This window comes from Mercenaria mercenaria, chromosome 10 (assembly GCF_021730395.1).
Source record: "Mercenaria mercenaria strain notata chromosome 10, MADL_Memer_1, whole genome shotgun sequence".
NCBI lineage: Eukaryota > Metazoa > Mollusca > Bivalvia > Venerida > Veneridae > Mercenaria > Mercenaria mercenaria.
Genome location: NC_069370.1, coordinates 22139596 through 22157428, shown reverse-complemented (window position 1 = coordinate 22157428; position 17833 = coordinate 22139596). Strand labels below are relative to the sequence as shown.

Genomic DNA, 17833 nt, shown 5'->3' with positions numbered 1-17833 from the left:
GCCGATAATCGATAGCGGTCAGATTTTCTATATAGAAATAAGAAGGGCTTGCACACATTTTTCTTAATAACAAAATACGATTCCTTATGTACAAAAAGTTATATTCAACTTTTGATTAATCACATGCTTGTTTTAGAAAAAAAAAATATCTTTAATTTTTATTGAACCAAGTCACGATTAATAATGCTATTATTTCGTCTTTTCTCCCACCTTTTTCTTTATAAAATGTGTAAAAGTTCATATATTTGTTTATTTCAAGCAACTATTTTTATATATAGACCATTAATTTGAAACCTTAGGTGCAAGCGTTTTCTTTCTCTCAATGAATAAATTTTTGGAATTGATATACATGTACATTTCATTTTTGTAAAATAAGAATTTGATGAACACAAATCGTTTATTTTTACTAATATTAAGGTAATGATCTTGAGCGTTAAGTTGTTGCTGTAGCGTCATATGCAGACGTGAATACATATGTATATGGCTTCCCGCCTAATCTGGCAATATGATATTTTTATCTACAGCCGTATATAACTCTTTTTTGTAAAATATACCTACGAATCGACTTTGAAAAAAAAACGACCAAATATATATATGAGTCAAAACTGATTTTCCTCACTAACCTTATTGAACAGACTTCGATTAAATACGTTAAAACGACGAAACTGGTATTTTCGTCGAATGTAAAGAAACCTCACTGTACAGATATCACCGCCCCTCTTTATTTTTTTAGTTTGTTAATTGATTTGATTTGATTTTATGTTATGTCCTCTAGTGATGTTTTCCGACCAGCGATTGTAATATGGTTTTAGATGTTATAGGGTATGGGTTCCTTTAAGGACGATAACAAAAATTTAGTTGCAGACTTTAATAATGTCATCATAATCATGTATCAAAAGCATCCTCGCAATGGCATCATAATGACATCATAGTTGCATCATCCTACAAATAAAGTTATGACAAATTATAACAAGAGCACCGCCTTGCGGGTGCTGACGCTCATCTGATTTTTTTTGTGTAATAGAAATATTGTCCTACCCATGATTTTCTAAGTCTAAAAAGGGCCATCATTCTTGCAAAAAGCAGGATAGAGTTATGTTTCTTGATGTACAGTGTCCAATTATGATGGTGAAAAACTGTTGCAAGTTTTAAAGCAATAGCTTTGATAGTTTATGAGAAAAGTTGACTTAAACATAATACTCAACCAAGAAAATGATTTTCCAAGAAAATGATTTTCTGAGTCCAAAAGGGGCAATAATTATTGCAAAAAGCAGGATGGAGTTATGTTGCTTGCTATACAGGGTCAGCTTATGATGGTGAACAAGTGTTGCAAGTTTCAAAGCAACAGCTTTCATAGTTTAAGAGAAAAAAGTTGACCAAAACATAAAACTTAACCAAGAAATCTGATATTTTCTAAGTCCAAAAGGGGCCATAAATCTTGCAAAAAGAAGGCCGGGGATATCAGAAGTTACAATCATAGGAAAATCAAAAACAAAAGTATTTTCATGATTGTACTATATCATTTATTTGTGCTCTACGACACAGAGGTAATCTAGAAACTTGTACGTAATTCAGTTAATGTAAGGTGGAATAGGCTGTTTCATAGAAGATAGTCTAAATAACAGAAAACACTACATACCGGTGTTCGAAGCGGTGAAAATTCGATGTAAACGTTTTCCATGCAGCAGGTGCACGTGACGTATATACCTACCCTTGTATATACCCTCATGTTATAACAGTAAATTGAAAAATGTAACATATCTCACTCAAATATGCGCAATGGCGACTTGTTTGAGTTAACTTCATTAATTGACTGTTTGGTCATTTTAGGATCCGTTGTTCTATAGATCTAAAAAACTGGTGCCGCTTTTGCAGGTTCTATACACACTACCAATATTTTCCTTTGATATTGTTAAGCACCTCCAATGTTTTCCAAGGATCAAAAGATATACACAGTTTCGTACAGGGGCCCGTTCCACGAAAACTACTCATGACAAAGTTTGTATTTATGACGTAAGCTAGGAGTACACTGGGCAGAAAGCTGTTTCACGAAACCTGTTTTAACTAGGTTCAAATTAGATGAAATCTTGCTATGGCTTAGGATAAAACTAAATATGGCGACCGCATATGTGTCTGTAGAAAGGGTTTGATTTCATACATGTACATGTGCCCCCATTTGCAGAAAGTTCTCTAAACGTAATACATCTGATAATATTAAAACACTGCCAATGCGTCACTCCTTTGTACTCGCAGTTTTAATATTGGACTGCTTTCAATGGGACTCAGTTCTGTATTTTCCACGTGGAGTCCAATATTTGTTTGATGTTACCAAATACTTTTAGGTTATTTAACATTGTTCTGTACAATACGGAGTTATATTTTGACGAGTACCCAGCTGAGAAAACCATAGCGGCTCGTCCAATATGGTTTTTCCAGCTGGGTACGACTCCAAATATATCTCGTATTGTACAGTACAATGTTAAATAACCTTTTGATTCTATATCCATTTTATTTTAGAATCCTGATTTCAAGATGCATAATCAAACTCTGTACATAGAGCACCTACTTCACCCGATTTACATTCGGAGCATTTTTACGCGTTTCGGGCTTTGTCGTATGTTTAACATGGGACTGTTGAACCGTCCAATTACGGAAAAGTACATGTATTTTTTGTACGCACGAGCGTCCAATACGGTAATGTATTGTACGGTCACGTGTTGCAAACAAACGTTCATGATTGGATAGATAAAATAGATATAAAATAAATTACTGTTACCCACTGAAAACAGTCCAATATTACAACATAGTACTGAAAGTAAACATGAAAATTAATATCAAAACAAAGTTTTATGTATAGCTGCCTAATCAATACGGAAGCAACCGCAAAATGTTTAGAATAACATTATGCAATGTTTTGCATGCGTCGAAGTAGTCTTACTTACTTCGACACCTTCCTAGAGCAAAAAAATCCCTTGAAAATATTGTTTAAGTTTCCATTTTTATAAGACCAATGATGATAGTTCTGAGAGCCTGTATCATAGTAAATTCTTGGATTTTGCGACGAAGGAGGGCCAACTGGTCATACCCTCCCGAGTCCCCTATATTTGAACAAAGCGATAATCTCTTTGAAAGTGAAATAGTAACTACAGTACTACAGTTAACTGAAAACAATTCAACCATAATAATTCGGTAGCGTTTGTTTTACTTTTAACTACCTTTTTAACAGTATTTCAGTCACAAAAATAATAGTGATAATTTACGAAAGTTGAGTGGATAATTTCATCATCATACATAGTCCATTTTTGTTATGTCACAGTCCACATTTCCGAATTTATCCGTACATGGTAGAAAAACTATACTAATGCTTCCGTGGCATTAATACACGTTTCTGGATGTTCATGTAAACCATAAGATTTATATACCGTTATGTTCAGATTTCGTGTTCATTTGAGTATAACATTCAATGTACCTTCAAACAAAATATTATGGAAGTGGTGAAACACATAGGTGGGTTTTCCATAGAATATCATGCAAATTTCTAACTACACCATTCAAAACGATAAAAGTTTAATAATATAAATGACTATTCTAGGTACTCCTAACAAATTTTATCCACACAAGTTGTTGTAATACCTTAACTTTCCCGTCGAAAACCTTGGCGATATCCGTTTTGAAAAACCACGTTTTTCTTTTGTAAGCGCATTAAAATTGATACTGGACCTGCATGCCCTAGCAAACATATTTTAAGCTTTTTATGTCTGGAACAGAAACCTATTAAATTATGCATTTATGAAACGCATATGACATTCTGTAAAATGGGAACTTCCGTGTTCTTTTCAAAATATAATCGTTTATAGCACCCTACATATAACAGACTGCCTTCAATTTTTGTGTCTTAAGCATTTGCTCACATTTGTTCAGACTGCCTATTTGGAAAAAAACATACGGTGAAGTTTCGTCGAAATCCAGCCAGCAGTTTGACCTATGAAAGCCGGACAAGATTTTTTTTCTATTTTTAGCTCTTGTGGCCATTTTGTGCAGCGAAGCAGAACGTGGCAGCGATATTCACAACTAGAGTTGATACTGCTCACTCCTGTGAAGTTTCGTCGAAATCCATCCAGCCGTTTGACCTGTGAAAGCCGGACAAGGTTTTTCTATTTTTAGCTCTTGGGGCCATTTTGTGCAACAAAGCGGAGAATGCCGGCGATTTGCACAACTAGGCTCGGTACTGATCACTCCTGTGATGTTTCTTCGAAATCCAGCCAGCAGTTTGACCTGTGTAAGCTGGAGAAGATTTTTCTATTTTTAGCTCTGGCGGCCATTTTGTGCAGCGAAGCGGTACATGTCGAAAATATATACAACTAGGCTTGGTACTGATCACTCCTGTGAAGTTTTGTCAAAATCCAGCCAGCAGCTTGACCTGTGAAAGCCGGACAATATTTTTCTATTTTTAGCTCTGGTGGCCATTTTGTGCAGCGAAGCGGAACATGCCGGTGATATGCACAACTAGGCTTGGTACTGATCACTCCTGTGAGGTTTTGTCGAAAACCGGCTAGCAGTTTAACCTGTGAAAGCCGGACAAGCTTAATGCGGATGAACAGACAGACGGACGGACGGACTGACGAACGGACGGACTGTGAACTTTAAGGCAAAAACAATATGGGGGAGACATAAATATTGCTCAAAAGTGAAAAAAAAAATCTAAATAGGCCCATTTCCCAGCAACTGATCGGACAGACAAAATATGACCTATGTTGCACCTCAAAATGGTAGCAACGCATTTTGGTAGTCACTACCAAAATTCGACCGAGTTTTGGTAGTCATTATCAAAATGCGTTACACTCAACGCAATTTGGTAGTTAAAATGCGTTGGATATGTACACATCCAACGCAAAACGGTATCAATAATAATCTCATGATTTACAAAAAGAATATTTTGTGACGAATGGACAATATTATTTCAAAGAGAGTCATGATGAAACTTATTCGCACATCCGACCTTGACCTTTGGATCTTGAAAATTTAACGGCCCTAGATTCAGTCAAGCAGGACCATTGGAACACACGTAAGAGAGGTCAATGCAACTCTAACTTTGACATATATCGAGAGATATTGAAGGAACTTGGCACAACTGTTCACCACAATCGTTCGCATGACCCTAGGACAGGTTTCACAAACGCCCATAAGTAATTATAGACTGTTTGAGATTAAAATTCAGGAGATTCACGAGAAAAGGTCACATAAGACGGGTTGTATAATACCTTTAAAAGTATATGCAAGGTAGACATGCAACCTTTATCCACCCATTTTTTTTTAATATTTCAATGTTGTTTAATATAGTGAATACAATTAAATAATCCAACCCGGTAGTGAATTTATTTCCAAGGGTTACCGATTAATTTATTCACCGAGAGTTACCGAGTTTGGTCGAGTAAATATCAGGCACTCGTGTGTTTGTATACCGGGCATAACTTTCTCGTATTTTCACCTGGTGCTGGAAAAACTTTTCTTACACCCCGGGGTGTAGGATTGTCGTTGGGCTGAATGCACAAATGTACGCTCCTAAATTGTTACATCTGTTTTAAAGTTAAGGTTCAGTGGCATATTTTGTTAAGAGTCTGTCCATTACTCGACTAAAAATTCTAAATAGGCCCTTTTCCCAGCAATTGATCAGACAGACAAAATATGACGTATGTTGCACCTCAAAATGGTAGCAACGCATTTTGGTAGTCACTACCAAAATTCGGCCGAGTTTTGGTAGTCATTTCCAAAATGCGTTACACTCAACGCAATTTGGTAGTTTACAAAAATGTAGTATCAAAATGCGTTGGATATGTACACATCCAACGCAAAACGGTATTAATAATAATCTCATGATTTACAAAAAGATTTTTTTGTGACGAATGGACAATATTATTTCAAAGAGAGTCATGATGAAACTTATCGCTCATCCGACCTTGACCTTTTGACCTCTCTACAATGGGTATTCAGGGATGACACCATGACTGATAATAAACCTTTATCAATATCAAAAAAGCCTCTTCGTGTCACTACAAATTTGGCCCTGTCAGTAACTTACATCATTTTGTTAAGCTTACGAAGACAAGTTTGCAACAAAAAGTCTTGATAATATGTTTATGTTTTTAATAGTGCATCAATTCAAAAACATAAGGGGTCATCTATTTCATTAGTCCAATTGTGCTATCAAATTTGATATCATGATTTGAATTCTGGTTCAAGTGGTTCTCTGTTTATTGAGCGGAAATCGTCTTCAAGGTTCATATCCCTTTGATCTTTACCTTTGACCTACTGTCCCCAATATAATAGTTGTCAAATCATGCTACCAAGTTTGAAAGTTCAAGGTCAAGTGGTTCTCAAGTGATTAAGCAGATATAGCTTTCAATGTTCAGGTCCATGTGACCATGGCCTTTGACCTCTTGACCCAAAAAGCAATACAGGTCATCTGCTTAAAAAGCCCAATCATTCTTTCAAGTTTGAATGTTCTGGTTCAAGTTGTTAAATTACCGTTCAGAAATACTTTTCAATGTTCGGGTATCTGTGACTTTGACCTATTGACAACTAAAAACAAAATTGAAGTTACTACAAAAGACCCTGGTGACATTTAACTTCAACATTTCACGATTTCCACTTCATGAATTCACGATTTTACGATATCAACTTCATGATTTCTCAATTTCGCTGATAATGAGAACTTCTTAAGGAAAATATCATGAAAATCTGACTTTGTTTCCGGATTCTTAAAACCATTCAGGATATCTTAGTCTGCATAAAATCAATATGTTCATGTAAAAATATTATTAAAGTCCCATTGTTTAAAAAGTAATTGTACCCACAGAAAAAATAAATGTCACTTTTGGGTTAAACATAATTTGAATTGAAGAAATTCTCCAAAAACGCTGCTATGTATTTATTGAATTGAACAGTAGGCCAAAGTGTAATAACTTATAATAAGCTGCACTTCGAAACAGTGATATTGTTCTTCTTTGTGGTTAATCAAGTGTTATAAACAACTTGTTTGAAAATGAATATTAAATAGCTTTAAACATATTTTTAAGATGTCGCACACCATAGACGTGCATATTTAATAATTTAAACTGAAAAGATGTTTTTGCGTTAAGCTTTATCTTACAGTTGTTGTGATAATTCTTAAGAACGTTACGTCTTAAATAACCGGTATTTAGAACATGCATAAGTTACCTTAGTGAAATGGTTTAGGTTATAACTTATGGCACTGCTAAGTTTTGTCTGAAATTCAAACTTAGGAGTGAACTAAAGAGATATCTTCTTGTGAAACGGGCCCAAGGTATCCTGGAAACTACAGAATAATAAAGGCAACCCATTTGGTGTATTTATGCGGCCAAAATATATATTCATTTTACCGTTCTGCAGAAAATTTGTTGTTATTGAAGTATAATTGTGTTGGTAAAAGAGATTGATAACTTCAAAGGGAAATAAGAATATCAAGCATGGAGGAGGAAACAAACTTGTAAACATAAAATATTAATTGCATTCTGAGTGATTTTCATTTTACTAGGAATACCATTAATGGTGTTTGAAATACGCGTGAATGTCATGCATTTCATGTACTACCGTCACTGTTGAGTATGTTAACCATTCCATTCAGAGCATATTTACTCAGCAGTAATTCATATTTGTGTGTTAATTAGGATCCCTCCATTCTGTGTAACATCTTACCTTCAAGATATTGAATATCCGGATCTGGCAATATTAAATTACCATAAAATAAGAAATTAGTCATGTGGGAGATATGCATATGATCCTAAGATAAACAAGAAATAGAATATATTAATGCCTGATTCAGCAACGGTAAATTTCATCGTTTATCGGGAATATATTCTTTAATTAAGGTCGATAGTGACGTTTTAGATCATATTTTTGTCATAGATCTTTAATTGTAAGTTGGATAGGTCGGGAGTTAACACATTTTGACAGATTTTATTAACTATCACAGCAGCAATCCAAACTTTAAGTGCCGTGTGGCGGCTGTGAAATGTCTCCCTGTACTTGGTTTCACTGTTGTTATATTTTCTGGTCCTTTGGGATCATGGAGTCTATTAAATAGATGCGTCTTAAAGTTCCGCTTAAGCCGGTGCTAGTGGGCGTAAGAGGTGTTGCACATTGCATTACCTCTCATGAACAGACCCAATCAAACCGAGTTTGCTATCATTCTTCTGTTGTGCATTCTATGCTTCCAAAGGATCTTTTTACAGATTTTATTATTGATATTATTTTTAGAAAGGCAAGTACCGTCACTGCTTCAGTTTCAGAATGCTATGATTCATTTAGAATTGATCTCAGCAGCTCGCCCCTTTCATACTCTACTCTTTGCACAGACATGGCATCAGGATTCACAGGATTCGCTTATTTTCTTGCAGTTGCAGTACTAGAAAGTTTATAAATCTGAGCAAAACTGCATGTATTTTGTATATTTATTATTGTACGAAATTATAAAAATAAAAAGATTTATCATTAGGTGCGCAGAGTAGGCCGACAGCATTGTATTCGAAGATTCACTTAAGTACTTTCATTGTATTCATTGTATCACAAGTGTGAAGTAGTTGTGATTTCCGAATTCGCAAAGTCTCCCATCATCTTATGTAGAAATATAACAACTGTAACTTTCTGATCCACTTTGGACACGGAAAGAGGTCAAAATTAGGGAAATGAAACACAAATCAAGTGTCAATAAAGTGGAGATAAGTTTGCTTAATGCTTTCAAACTAAAGGACACGAATATGCGCTCCTGGATAACGTTTATACTGTCATAGATGCTGTTGACGGACATTTGTAAGAGCGTCTTTTTTTTAGAAAGTGGCATTAGTTGACTCTGTCAATGCACCGAAACGAAACTTTCCTGCCGAAAGTTTGATATTTTGGAAAGTTTGATATTTTGTTAGATATGTTAGAGAAATACAAATAATAAAAGGTTGGCCAGATTTTGGATTGATTTTTATTTCCACGAATAAACTAGTTAGCAATAACAGTGGCACATACTGGCAAGACATGCATACAATTTGTAGCATTGAAAACCTTAATATACGCAACGTTAGTAAATCGCCAACGTTTCTTAAGTGTACACCAAGTGGTTCATGAGAAGAATTACTGAATGTTTTTATTTCTATTTTAAGCTCCTAAATGCAGCCAGGAGGAACTATTGGAACGTGCTTGATAAAGATGTTACAAACAAATTTTGATGAACATTAAATCAAACATTTAAAAAATGTCCTTTATAATGTGTTTTCTTTCCTTTCTAATTTTAGATCTATCGGCTTTAGCATGTAGTCAAGCGGAACTGTTTGAATAAACTTCATAAACGTGCGTCCCTGTCAGGACGCTACAGTACAAATTGCGCTTAATTCTGACCTTTAGATTCAGAGGAGATATTTAAATAAACAGTTGATGCAGAACGGTGGACGACAAACTATCCCCCTAAATAGCCTAGCCTGAAACAAATGTTCTGATAAAAATAACGTTGTCATTTGGGAAAGACCACTTATGACAACCCAAAGGTTGAGAAACTACATAAAAACAAAAATCCTTGGTTTACGAGGAGAATGGGAGCTGACATATCATAGTGTATTAAAAACTTTGGCTTTATTCTTATACAGTTTATATTAATTAGTATAAAAGCAACATTTGCTGCGAAAAAAAACAACAACAAAAAACAACAACAAACAAACATTTTCGGACATAAAATTGGCATTATTAAGATATCTTTAAAATAAGAAAAAGGTCTCTACTACCATTTCTTGTGGCCTTTGGAATAATGTACAACTTCCATTTGGATCTTTCAAAATAAAGTCAAAATGTAAGAAAAGTATTGTTACGGATTTAATTGATCAAACCGTAGGCATCGGCTTTATATAAAATAGACCCGATAAAATTTAAGTCATATTTGGGTTGTTCGCTAACAAATGAAACCATTAGTATTAAAAAATACCTTAATACTTTGTTTCTTTTATCATAAGGTAAGTAAATACGATCCTTCGACCACCTTGTTATAGAAACGGCGGGATGCAACCAGGTAGTTTTCTTTTGTAGAACATATAATGAAATAGACAAATTGGCAAGTATTTTAGGACTATGTTGGTATATAACATTTTAAAGTGTTGGCCAAGTCGTCTGATACTAATTTTAACTTTTTTAAGAGTTGTAAGTTGTTCTTATCGATGATAAGCTTTAAAGAAATGATATCTCTATCTACTTCTCGTACCATAGGACACACGTTGTGCGGATTACAAACCACTTTCGACCAGATGATAACGAGACATGTGTGGCTGCTTTGACCCCAAAGAGGACTATTGCTATGGCATTAAAAATTACAAACGTTTGTTTTATACATTCACACACCTTTTATACTAGACAAATAAAAGTAATATTACAAACAAATTCAGATTCGTCGGTATCCTTTGTTAAGTAACAGAACATTTAAGTTATCTAATTGGATTCTGTAGTATCAAAATCAAGCGAAATTGAATTTGACATTTTAAATGCACATAAACATTAATAATTCGTTGCTTAAAGAAAACATTTTGTGAAAATTAACATGTAGCATATGTCTAAACTCTAAACATAATTAAATGCTTAATAAATGATAATTTACAACAAGACGGAAAGTTGGAAGAGACGGATTGTTAGAAATTATTGCAAAATATCTGATCCAATGGTATTGTATTTATAAAACAAGTAAAAAAACGTACATCTTGTATCATATTCAAGATACCTATAACATACATGACATTGTAATTAACAGCTACGGTTTCAGGAATTGTTATATGTCATCATACAGCTTCATTTTTGCATTCACTAAAGGTCACCTTCAAATTGCTTAAATACTGATAAACTCTTCAGAAATGCATGTACCAAGATGTTCCATATTTAGTAGCAAATTGTGTTATATGACTCCATATACAAATCGCCAGTCCGTAGTTTGTGCTATTGACTGGTCTATAGTTTATCACATGTATGCCAGGCTAAAGTTAAAAAATATAAAAAATTCTGATCTTATGTTTTATAGAAAAAACACTTATCAAAAGGCTTGCTTGCCAATTGTCAAATTATGAGCATTCGGGCATTCTGACATTGGGCCAACAATTTTGTTTATTGACAAGCAGGCAATTTAGTATGTGTATAATAGTTCGGCTTCAAAGGATTTGTATTTACCGTAAATTCATTGGGAAAGTATATGTCGAAATTTTACACTTCAATCAAGATTTTATTTATAACACTCAGTTTGTACATTGATAGGAATACAGTAGCAATATGACGATGCATGACATACAATAATCAGATAACAACAACATATTTAATGTACTTATCTAAATGAAAAAATAAAAAATAAAAATTTAATCTTCCTAAATAACAATATATAAAAATATTAGACGAAATTTCGCACTTAAAATGATGCGTCATTTATATGTAAATGAGACAGATTTGATTGACAGCACCGAGATATTTTGTTCGTACATGTTGCTGATTTGTTTGATTTTCTGCCGTGTGTTTTCAGGTTTCAGTCATATGGAACATGTGTTCATTTTTTGTCATTTCTGTATCTAAAGTGAGCGTGGTGTATCTGTAATTCGTTTCGAACCAAATAATCCATATAGTGACATTGTAAATTGTTTTATAATATTCGCGACATGCAAAAAATTGCGACAAGCAAACAATAGACAGTACTGTTCCCCAATGATAACGTGATTCCCGCGCAAACGCGTCCATTTCATAATAACTGATAAAATAACAATTCATATTGATTGTGCAATACTTGTCAAGTTAATATCAGTATTGTTTCATATCAATTGTTCTATATGTACATAGAAAAATAGCTCAATCGAGTAAAATACAAATATTTTTTGTATAAGTTGAATGCTCAACAGGATTTTGTTTTGGCTGATTTTGTTTTTGTTTATTTTTTCTATCAGATTTTCAATTATGTTCCAGTATTTTTCGTTTCTTTCTTTGGTGTTTTGCATTTGGATAATATGTGTTCATTATGCACTTCCCAATTGTATGTTTAGTACATGCATTTAGCTAATATCATCTTGGATGTGATACAAAACATTTTCTTATCTGACATAATGTCTGTCGTTGTGTCATAGAGAAAAATGAATGCATAAATGAAAAGAAAATTAACTGCCGCGCCTGAGTTTCGAACCCACTTGGAGAAAAAAAAGAGATGATGAAAATAATTTGTAATCGGTATGAAGACTAGAAGTATTTACATTTGGACTATTTACAACAATGCTGAACGCCTTATGCCTTACTTAAATATTAAAAAACCGTTTAATTTTGACGTTTGAGAGTTCAATTTATAGACTCGTCTGCCGAATAGGGAAACAGCATGTTTTACCTTACCTTATTCAGGATAGAACCACTATCGTACTGAATAGCACTACCTTAATAACGGACCGTTCCATTTAAATATTAAAAGTACAAAAACATCGCTGACCTTAAAACCGAACTAAACATATAGTTATGTTTGTAAACATCAGGTTGGGGTATAGTACTAACCTGAAACATAAACTCATAATTTTAACATTACCTTAACAATACGATGCATCAAGAGTAAGAAACGTTAGACCACGTAAAATATGAAGTATTTACCCATTACTAAATCATTAATTACAAAATCAAAGGAGTACAAATGTACAGAATTCATATGAAAATACATCATACGATCTTGTATATTAAATTGGACAGTTTATTCTAAGTACTGCAAATACAGTATAAATTTTGAATTAGCTAGAAAAAACAAAAGCGCATTCATGTCGGAGTGAGCAAACGACAACAACAAAAATATATTCCATGTTGTGCTCAATATGCTAACAAAATGGCTGACAATTGGGGAAGTTATATTATTATGACTTAAATTATGTACATACATTGATTTGATTATGTGCACTCAAACACTTTATAAATACCTTAACAATTCGAAGTAATATAAAAATAAACCTATTAGGTACAATTTCTGGCGTTTAGTTTTTAAAAACACTCATGCAAGAAATCAGAGTAAACAATTTAGGGCTTATATCAATGCGATGTATGGGGTCAATATTCTCTAATAACTGTAAGTCCAAATTATTTTTTTTTCTTAAGATGCAGACATGGAAAATGTCGGCTTTTTTCATGTTAATGCACAAAGGGGTGATTTTATGGCATAATCATAAATTTCCGAGTACCACATTCTACAGGGTTTAACACGAAACAACATGCTATTTTGGTAAAATATTTCAAAGTATTCGAAATTCTAGGCTCATTTCCGAAGCTGATAACGGAACAGCCTTAAGGAGAGTTCTTTGGTTTACACCTGAAACGCAGTTTTAAAAAGCAAGAACATAAACTGTTTTGATTTAGGCAATGAAGAACACACTGAAATCAACTTGATGAAAAATATTCGCTGATATAATTAACATGAAACTAAATAGTTGATAAGTTTCTAGTTTGCAGATTTACGGGAATATTCGAGTTTTTCGCAGTTTTGACGGTAGCATGCATTTCCACTACCGTCCATGAACAGGCTCAATCAAATCGAGCCTGCAGCATTTTCATTTTTGTCGTGTTGAACGACCTGTGAAGTTTTCACTTTTCTCTATTTTCTCACGCATTTTTAAAAACCGTTACAATGCTTTATTTTGTAAAAATTGGCTTTATTTTGTAAACATTAATATAAATATAGAATGAGACGCGACAGTATTTATGACACTTACATCACGTGGGCAGCAAACCATACACTGTGCACGCGTTTATTTTGCTTCTAATAATAGAGCGAATAAGTATCTATAGGTATCGCACAGAACTGTGTCGTTTTTGATTAAAAAACAAACAAACAAGTAGCACTCTCGTTTAAAGTGAAGATATACGTCGGATATCGGCATTGTAGATGAAATTTGAAAAACAAAAAAGGTCAGATGCAGTTTTCGAACTATCAACACCGAGATTGGCAGGTAAACGATTTGTTCGCGCAGCTACTTGCACATGCGACATATGTTAAATTATAATATAATTTATCATGCAACTACTATGCTAATTGCAAAGTGCCAGCCTGATATAACTTGCCTGATATTTTACTTTGATATCAGGTTATTAAACATTAAGCACCGCCCATATTGATGGACTAATTCTTACATCAGCTTCCTTCATCATTGAATTTTACTACAGATCCAGTTTTGACGTTGCATGACTTTTTAAAAAAAATCCGTAATCTCAACTCATTTCCTTAAAAATGTTTGTCTCCACATTTACCACACAGACAATATCACTTAATGACGTCACTGTGGAGCGTTCATCATGACATCACAATGTTTACATGCCATTAGATCAATTCTTGGAAAGGTTTACAATACTTTTGACAATTTACTTATTCTTGATATATGCGTAACTTAAGGCATCCATTAACATTAGTAGCAAAAGTGTTTGTGTTATTATTATTTCTTTCAGTGTAAATTTTGTGTGTGTGTGTGTGTGTGTGTTCGGGTTTAACGTCTTTTTAACAATTTTTCAGTCATATAAACGACGGTGTCTACTTGTAGCAGTGAGCACAATGCCCAACTTTATAGTGCTGCCTCACTGGAATATCACGCCGTAGACACGTGGCATGATACCCCACCCAGTCACATTATACTGACACCGGGCTGACCAGTCCTAGCACTATCCCATTAATGCTGAGCGCCAAGCGAGGAAGCTGCTAGTACCATTTTTTACGTCTTTGGTATGACGCGGCCGGGGATCGAACCCACGACCTCCCGCACTCGAAGCGGACATTTTGTGATTACATTTTTAAGTATCTTCGAGTCCGGAAATGGAAGTGAAATTTTCAGGGCTTTGGACATGTAGTTGTCTGAGTCAGATGTTTAATAATGTGGAAATAAAGCATGTTTTGATTTATTCAAGAGGATGATTTTTACGCATTATTATTATATTTTTATAACTACATCAGAAAGTCAATAATCATTGTCGAAGTACTGTATGGCTGCCGTATTGTTTCGTTCAAGTGTTTCAGGCACGGGTGAATGTTCAAATCCGTAAAATATTAATTTATTAATTTTCGCTTCAGATGTCAACCTTTATGAAATAAAATAGGGAGACATATGTTCTTTTAGGTAGGTTGTATGGGTTTCATGATAAATAGAATAACATACAACTGTCTTTACTTTAGATATCAATGTTATCAGGCACGGCAGATATGGGAGGAAAGGATTCGGTTCCCTCACCACTTCCAGGTTAATACTAAGCATGCGCGGATCCAAGGGGGAACCCCTGGAAAACTCCCCCCCCCCCCCAAAAAAAAAACAACAAAAAAACAAAAACAGAAAAGAATAGAAGTAAAGAAAATGGTTTCTCGAAAAGGCATCAACAGGTCCACATTCAAGGTGTATGTTGCTGCTGCTACATACGACCTTGACGTAATTCATATTTATGCTAATTACCTCAAAGAAGAAAGAATTTTACCTTTGAGAAAACTTAATCTTATCATTTTTTCCCAAACTTAACTGGTGAGTTCATAAAAACGTGAAAATAAGGGGTATATTGTTTATAAAATTGCAGTGGAAAATGTTTACTTAAATGCTCCTTAAATGCCTCAGAATGCAGGAATTAAAGCGCTGAATTTCAAAATTTTCCAGGGGGGAGGGGGGTGGGGGGCATGTCCCCGGACCCTCTAGCTGTTCGGCTATTTTTCTATTTATGCCTGTTCAACAAAAACTGATTGGCAATCCTGTACTTGTAAACGGCTAGCATCCGCACAAGTCCCATCAAATTATTTAGTGTATTAAGACACATGTTTGTCATAGTGAGAGTTCTGTCGGAACCCCTCTGAGAAAATTGGTTAGACCCGCGCATGCCAGGGACAATACTGTGCTGACTTCGTTTTATATTATTGTTTTATTTAGTTAAATTCTGAAAAAGCCATTACACTACGCGATATCTATACTGGTAGGCTCTATTGATTATTATGTTCTCACTGTCACCTGATGTTTGCAAGGTGGTCGCTGAAGGCCGGGGATTCCGTTTTATTATAAACCGGAAAACCCTTATCAGAAATGGTAGACGAATGTTTTTATTTTTGATTTATTAGGAAAACAACGATTTTGGACAGAATTCGATGAAAAATACATTGTCAGAACATTAAATATGCCACTTAAAGGTAAATATAGGTAAACGTTTGATTTTATAAATTCTTAAACCACGATGTGTGGGTTAGTCGCTTTAAAGCGCTTCAGTGAAATACAAATGTATAAAGCAATAACAAATTTTTGAAACAAAGTCAATGGAAGCAAAGGCATGAACAATTTTTCATAACTTTCTGGTGAATACAAAGTCATTTGATCAGTTAAAATAAATATACATTATGTACATATACGTGTGTAAATCAGTTTATATGATAAATTGGTATGACACCGCGAGATTAGCACGAAAAAGAATTTACAACTCAATCGTCTTTATTAAACCTGTTTGGATCCGGGTGTATATATTGTCAATTGCAGCGATTACTTATTTCACATGAAGATTTCTCTTTTTTAATGTTTAAAAAAATCATTTATTGATATATTTCTAGATATTTTCTTTAGAGATTCTGCTAGACATGTACGTTTTTTCTTTACAAAAACTAAAGTAACGCGAGAGACATGAAATGATATGCTTTGAATTGCTCATTAGAAAATTTTGCCTTTTTTTTCGAGGTAAAAAGGCATGACCTTAACCCGCAAGCGGTCCTGCATATTCAAGACATATTCCTTTACTCATTTACTGAACAATTTAAATACAAAAAAAACTTTATGGGACAGTACACACACAAAAAAGTAATCATAATCACATTTACATAAAATGTATAATCGTGTGCAATTAATCTAATAATTTAGAATATATTACCATTATAGGTGACTTTATTTCCAGTGTACCTCAATCTAGGTAAAGCCACTCAATGGACACGAGTTTTGTTTTTGTAATATAGGTTAGTTATATTATGAGAAAAGTTTAGCAAAAGTATAAATTCACAAATGTTGTATTTACAATGTTTTATAGATGAATAGGATATTTTGATCTTCAAAATACATGTTAACCTGACATTTTTGAATCGATTAAGAAATGGTAATCTTTCGTCATGTTTATATGTTTTAAATATAACTATTTCTGTGCCTTTTAATTTCATACCCATTTCCACAGTTAGGACATTATTTCTTTTGAGGACAATTTCCCCGAACTGCATCAATATCTGAAGACGTGAAACAGGGGATGACCTGTCTGTTGCTATCACTAGATCATTTCTTGGTAAGTCTATGGAGATAGTTGAGAATATAATGTTTCCGACTGCCAACTTGCATCCCTGACATAATTCAATTCTACATACGCACGATCTTCCAGTTCTACATCGTTCCTGCTTGATTTTAAACAAAAGTTAATTACTGAGAAATTAAGCTGAAAACAACAATATGCTATCAAATTACAATGTATGCGAATGTGGTTCATTTGTGGAATCTAGTTTATTGAATATTGTATTGTTTAACCTGAATAGTACTGTTTTCTTTCTGCACCTTCAAGAAGATTCATATTTTAGTTTGAAATTAGCAATCTTTGTATCGTCCGTTTAAATTGATATACTGTTGGCGCTAAATTAGACTAAACGTTTTGGTTTCAAATTCCATTTACAGCGAAATAGAAATGGGTATGGAAACAAAACTTTTATACCTGCTGAAAGCAAAACAAATACAGCAAAACCGGGTAAGACAGTGGTTCCATTTCTTTTCATACACAAGTTGCCATCTGAATGCGATACAAATCCAAACACAGAACACTG

The 17833-nt window shown here is 34.0% G+C and overlaps 1 protein-coding gene across 3 annotated transcripts in view; it reads right to left on the bottom strand.

Annotated features, from left to right (window-relative positions):
• LOC128559824 (uncharacterized) overlaps positions 1-17833 on the bottom strand; it is a 74960-nt gene that overhangs the window by 31883 nt on the left and 25244 nt on the right. Inside the window, exon 10 of one of the 3 annotated variants that reach the window (XM_053552481.1) lies at positions 15327-17416. The exons of 1 other annotated variant lie outside the window; for it this stretch is intronic. In XM_053552481.1, coding sequence (XP_053408456.1) covers positions 17314-17416 — 103 coding nt within the window. In that variant the 3' untranslated portion in view covers positions 15327-17313. Of the gene's footprint in view, positions 1-15326; positions 17417-17833 lie in introns of those variants that run through there. One more of the 3 variants, XM_053552482.1, reaches the window with a different exon arrangement.